Genomic DNA, 6,000 nt, shown 5'->3' with positions numbered 1-6,000 from the left:
GAAGAGGTATCTTTTTTTTTTTTTTTTTTTTTTTGGTTTGAGACAAAGACGTCAGTTTCTCTCCATCTGTTCCAAAAAGGGAAGAAAATTAATTTGTTTCTACAAGGATGTCAGCTCACTGCTTCAATAGGGAGTTAGGGGTGTGGGACTGAGGCAGTGTCTGTGGCGGGGAGGGGGCAGGGAGAGGAGGTGAAGTATGGGGGAGGCACAGGGAACAAGGACAGACCCTGATAGGAAAGCAAAGATCTGGGAGTGCCTGAATAAAATGCCAAACACATGAAGAGAAAAACTCCTATCAGTTAGGAAAGCCTTCTTCCTCCCAGTTCCTTCAGAGACAGGCTCCTGTGTGGGCAGTTCCAGCTGCCTGTAAACACTGGACACCTTGGACACGTCCAGGTGTTGGGAGAAGGAGGAGGATCTCTTGGAGGTTCTTCTTAGAGACCCAAGATGGGCAGGAAGAAAAGTCCACACTGGTCCTTCAGATGCCCCCACCCAGTCCCAGTTGCCACTTACCATGCATGGGGCTCTTGCTAGCATTGTCTCCTGTCCTCCAGTACCTGGGCAAAGAAGTCAGGCCCCTGGGGACCCCCAAAAGCGTCTGCCCTCCAGCTTGAGGACCTACTGTCTAAACAGAAGTTCCCCAGCCTCGCCTCTGCCTCTGCCCACCCCCCAACCCTTGGCACAGAGGCCGCCTGGCAGCTCAGGTTTTGGAGCTGCCAGACCTCCCTCCTCCTTCTGAGCCCCATAGAACCTGGGGCTGGGGACCCTACCCCAGCTGAGGGCCTGTCCTGCTATCCTAGCCTGAAGGTGCTGGCCCTGCTCCACTGTCCTGTCCCAAGCCCCACTGGCACAAAGTGCGGGGGACATGACGTCCATGCTGAGGCCATTCCAAGAAAATGACTGTCAAGGACAGAAAAGGCGTATTGTTTCTCTCTCCCTCTCGATTCTATTTTCTATTTATGACGACAGTCCAGTTGGACCTGGACCTCAGCAACCCCGCCTCTGGCTACAACTCGGGGCTGGGACTCTACCCCAAGGTTGAGGCCGCCATCCCCTGCACACATCCTATCTCGTGGCCCTAGCCTACCTCGTGGCCCTGTCTTGAGCTGTCGCCTCTTGGCTGACCTGTCCCTCCCTCTCGCCCCCAAAAGAGGCCCCCCCACCACCAGAGAGAGACTCAGTCTTGCAGCCCTGTTCTCAAGCCTCCGTCTCCACCAAGGCCCCCTGGGTCCTGGGTCCTTGGCTTTTTCAGGTCCCAGGCCAGCAAGGCCGGCTCTGGCTAGAACCCGAGGCTGTCCCAAGGTTGAGGCTGGCCCGCCGCACAGGTTCCGTCTAGCGGTCCGGTCCCAGAGCCACAGGCCCCGCTCCCCCAGAGTCGCTAGTTCCCGGCACCCGACCCAAAACCGCCGACCGCGCCGGCCGCCCAGAGGCCCCGCCCCTCGCCCCGCCCCAGCCCGGAAGCCCGCCCCACCGCAAGGGCCCCGCCTCTCGGTCCCGGCCACGCTTCCGCTCGACCCCCTTCTCCAAAACAGGGGCGCCCTTCGGCCCCACTCCGCGTCGCGGCCCCGCCCCCTGCGGGCCCCGGGTGCCGGCTAGGTCACCCCGGAGGGGCGCTAGGCGGGCCGGGCCGGCGCGGTTTAGGCGGCGGCGCCCCCGCCGGGACCGTCGGACGGGGTGCAGGCGGTGACCCGTTCCCGGGCCGTGGTCTCGCGGGCGCGGCTGAAGCTGCCGGGCTCCGGGCGGCCGCAGGGCGTGCGGCAGAGCTGGCGGAAGCAGCGCTTGAAGTTCTCGTCGAGGAAGGCGTAGAGCACGGGGTTGAGGCTGCTATTGGCGTAGCCGAGCGCGATGCACAGGTGCAGCGCGGCCACCACCAGCGGGTCGCGGCGGTCGATGTCCACCAGCGTCCAGACGATGACGAAGATGTGGATGGGCGCCCAGCACACCACGAAGGCGCCCACCACCACCAGCACCATGCGCGTGATGCGCCGCAGGCTGCGGTCCTTCTCCTTGGAGCCCGACAGCAGGCGCACACTGCGCAGGCGCAGCAGCATCAGGCCGTAGCACACGGTGATGATGAGGATGGGCACGACGAAGGCGAAGAGGAACACGCAGATCTTGGTCACGGTATCCCAGTACCAGCTGGGGCTGGGGAACTGGAGCATGCACACCACGGCCCCGTCTGCGGGGGAAGCAAGGAAAGACAGCAGGTGAGGGATGCGGGGGCCGAAGCGACCCCGTCTGCTCGCCACCCTTCTTGGCTTGGTCAAGTCCCACACCTCCTCCTGGCCTTTGTTCAGGGTGATTCTTCTGCCCGGAATGTCCTCCTACACTTCCGTACTTGGTGAACTCCTACTCATCCTTAAAGACCCCAGCGGGATTGGCTGTAATCTAGGAGGTCTCCCTTCTATATTTTCTTCCGTTCTCTTTAGCAGCCTCTACATCCATGGACCGCAGTAATGATATAATTTAGCCCAAACCCACCAAATGCCAGTCATTGTGAGGCCTCAAAACACCCTACTCATTTTCAGACTAGCTCCAATGAGGACAACACTGCTCAGACAGATCTAGAGAGTATGATGAGTTAAGGGCAGAACTTGAGCCCTACCAACTGTGTGGTGTGACCCTTGGCAAACTGTTCAGCCTCCAGGAGAACTTCCATAAAGTGGGACTAATAAGAGTATCTAAACCTCACAGGGTTGTTAGGATTCCATGGGCTCAGGCATGTGAAACATTTAGCACAGCGGCGGGTGGGGGGGGGGGGTCAAGCTCTTGGTGCACTCACAGGAAAGGGAGGCAGATACATTTGGGAGTCCAGAAGTCAGGGCTAGGGTCAGGGAGACAAAGCCAAGCTTAATGGCAAGATGAACTTGCTGACTGCGGAATTTGTCCAGAGGTGCACCCAGGATGGAATGAGCTCCCTGTTCCTGGAGTGTGGGTGTGGGCTGGAGGAGCACCTTAGGGATGTTTCTGGATTCAGACACAGCCTGAAACTGACCTGGGGAACTCCCAAGGTCCCTTGGAACCTTGGGTTTTGAGGAGCCAGGCAGTGAACTTGGCGCCTGAGAGTTGTAGGAAGGGTACTGGGGATCCACACAGTGGGTCCTCTGGACAGCAGGATGGCAGGACTCCCAGGGCTGACTGAGTCCAAGGACTTTCTTGAGCAGATGGCAGAACAAGGTTCAGAGAGGAACAGCATTTGTCCAAGGTCACACAGCAAGTTACATACAGAACCAAGAAGTGCTGAGTTGGGGAGCGTGTGCAGGGGATGGAGCGTGCAGTGAGGAGGCCCATCTGGTCCGGCCCCCAGCAGGGCTGCAGTTAATGGCCCATAAACTGAAGGCTGACAGTGAGGAATGGGGCCCAGCTGCTGAGTCAAGACCAACTGCACAGCAGCTGTGTGAGGGCACCTGGGGCTCTGCCTCTGCAGGGGTTAAGGGTGGTCAAAACGCCTCCACCCAGGCCTACTCCCCTTCCATCCACAGCACTGACCCTCTGCAAACCTCCACCTCAGCGGCCAACAGGAGTAAGAGGCGGCATGAGGGCAATAGGTCAAATTCGAGGGTTATAGGTCAAATTCCACCAAATGCCTGCTTGTGACCCTCAGTAAACCACCTGACCTCTCTGATTCTGGATGTTCTTACGGTCAAATAAAGGTAGGAGTCCCTTGTCCTAAGTATTTTACACATATAGTCTCCTTTAAACTTCTCAACACCCCATGATACTGTGTGGCTCAGAGAGGTCAATGGCCTGTGTCACTGGCACCCTGCTATATGACCTGTCCCGCTTCCTTATGTCAAGCTGGGACCATGTAACCAGCCATCACTAGGAAACGATGGGCCATAACATTTCAAGGCTGGCCATGCTCTTTCATCACTCCTTCTCCGTACTCATTTGCTGGCCAAATGCCAGCAGGGGAGGATTCCAAAGCCACCACATGGCGCCTGGTTCCCTGAAGAACTGTGGAATCGAGCTCCTCCTCCAGCTCACGTTCCATGGTAATGTGAGGAATAAACCTCTGTACCGTTCAACACTGAACTCCGGAGATGGCTTGTTACAGCTGCTGCCCTGACTGACACGAGCTGCTACTATGTTAGTGACCATTCTCACTCTGAGGACACGCACCTGTCACTCTCTGCAGGCTATTCTCTAGGGCCTTGCCTTGGTCAGCTGGGCCAGTGGTTTTCACATTGGGGTGGAAGGGCATTTGGGCTGAGACTGCAGATCTTACGGCCTCCACGGCTCACTGGTCAGGGACACTCTCGCCCTAGTGGCCTCTGTCTATCTCCCTTTAAGTCAGTCATCCCCACACACTCCTGGCCAGGGACTGCACGCCCACAGCCCGCCTCTCCACAACCCCATTCATACATTTCCTTTGACCAGCAACCCATCTGCCCGCTGCTGAATCATTCATCCTCACAACAACTGTTCACACTCCCATCGGCTGACTCCCCACACTCTCACTGGCCAGCCGGCCACACTTTCCACTGGTCGGGAATGCACACCTCCCGCAGGGGCCCCCCATGCTGAACCCGGGGGGTCAGTGGCCTGTACCACAGCTTCCGCACTCACTCACCCCGGGGGCGGGTCACAGCCATGACCATGATGGGGACACCCACACCCGAGGCCAGGACCCAGATGCAGATGTTGATCAGCTTGGCCTTGGCGGGCGTGCGGAAGTCCAGGGCCTTGACAGGGTGGCAGACGGCAATGTAGCGGTCAACGCTCATCATGGTGAGGGTGAAGATGCTGGTGAACATGTTGTAGTAGTCGATGGAGAGCACAGCCTTACAGAGCAGCTCCCCAAAGGGCCATGTCTCCATCAGGTACTTAGCACTCTGGAAGGGCAACGTGCTGGTGGCCAATGCATCCGCCAAGGCCAGGTTGAAGATGTAGATGTTGGTGGCTGTCTTCATCTTAGTGTACCTTCAAAACAAGCGTGTGTGTAATTATTTCCATTTCACAGATTTCAGTTTCACTTAAGACTCAGGGAGTGGGGGGGGCGCCTGGGTGGCTCAGTGGGTTAAAGTCTCTGCCTTCAGAGCCATGACCTCTGGCTCAGGTCATGATCTATCCTGGGATTGAGCCCCGCATCGGGCTCTCTGCTCAGCAAGGAGCGTGCTTCCTCCTCTTTCTCTGCCTGCCTCTCTGCCTACTTGTGATCTCTGTCAAATAAATAAATAAAATCTTTAAAAAATAAAAAATAAAATAAAAATTTAAGAAAATACTCAGGGGGAAGAAATGATTTGCCCAAGGTCATGCTAAAGGTGAGGGGCAGAGGTGGGACTAGAACCCAGAACCACCTGACTCCACATCACCCCTTTTTCACTATAACAGATGCAAAAGGATTTCTCTGACTGTGGCTGACTTTGGCAGAAGGTATTTTAGGAAAAGCCCTTCCTCTTCTGAGGGGTACTAAGCAACATGGTTTAAAAAAAAAACCTGGGCTCCAGAGGAAAACAGGTCTAGGTTCTAACCCCGCTTCTACTAGTTATTAACTGAGGGACTAGGGGCCAGTAATGTGAACTCTCTAAGCATCAGTATCTGTAACTGTAAAAAAAAAAAAAAAAAAGAGGGAGGGGTGGTGATGTGAAATGTAACGGGATGATCTAGTACTTAGCCCTGAAGCCAAAGCCCTGGCAAGTGCTCAGTATCTGACAGTTACTATTCTTCATCTATGAAGGATGAAGCTGGGTACTGGACCAGAGTGACCTGAGCCTCTGGCTTCTGCCACTGATATTTGGGAAATACGACTGGCCAGCTCTGAGGAAGGGACTCTGCCTAGCAGACTGGGTGAGGCCTCAGACCTCCAGGGGTGCCCTCTGTGGAGGGCCAGGGCTCCCAGTTCTTCCTGTGGTCCCATCCAGACCTTCTCATCCCCAGGCAGCTGGACTCACCCACACATCCAACCCAGGGCATGAGCCCAGGTATCCAAGCCAGATGTGTGCAACTGAGCCCCCCTCCACCTGAAACACCCCTCCATGCCCGACTCTGCTTTGCGGC

General features: G+C 56.5%; 1 protein-coding gene across 1 annotated transcript in view; it reads right to left on the bottom strand.

The window, feature by feature from the left end:
* Window positions 1–1,637: 1,637 nt before the first annotated feature.
* LOC111143159 (opioid receptor delta 1) overlaps window positions 1,638–6,000 on the bottom strand; it is a 32,779-nt gene continuing 28,416 nt past the window's right edge. The window contains exons 2-3 of the mRNA XM_022496667.1: window positions 4,574–4,923; window positions 1,638–2,179 (exon numbers count right to left, since the gene is read on the bottom strand). Of these exons, the coding sequence (XP_022352375.1) occupies window positions 1,638–2,179; window positions 4,574–4,923 (892 nt within the window). The remainder of the gene's footprint in view (window positions 2,180–4,573; window positions 4,924–6,000) is intronic.

This window comes from Enhydra lutris, unplaced genomic scaffold (genome assembly GCF_002288905.1).
Source record: "Enhydra lutris kenyoni isolate GAN:26980312 unplaced genomic scaffold, ASM228890v2 scaffoldscaffold9, whole genome shotgun sequence".
NCBI lineage: Eukaryota > Metazoa > Chordata > Mammalia > Carnivora > Mustelidae > Enhydra > Enhydra lutris.
The sequence above is the reverse complement of the archived record's forward strand: the minus strand, read 5'-3'. Positions and strand labels throughout refer to the sequence as shown.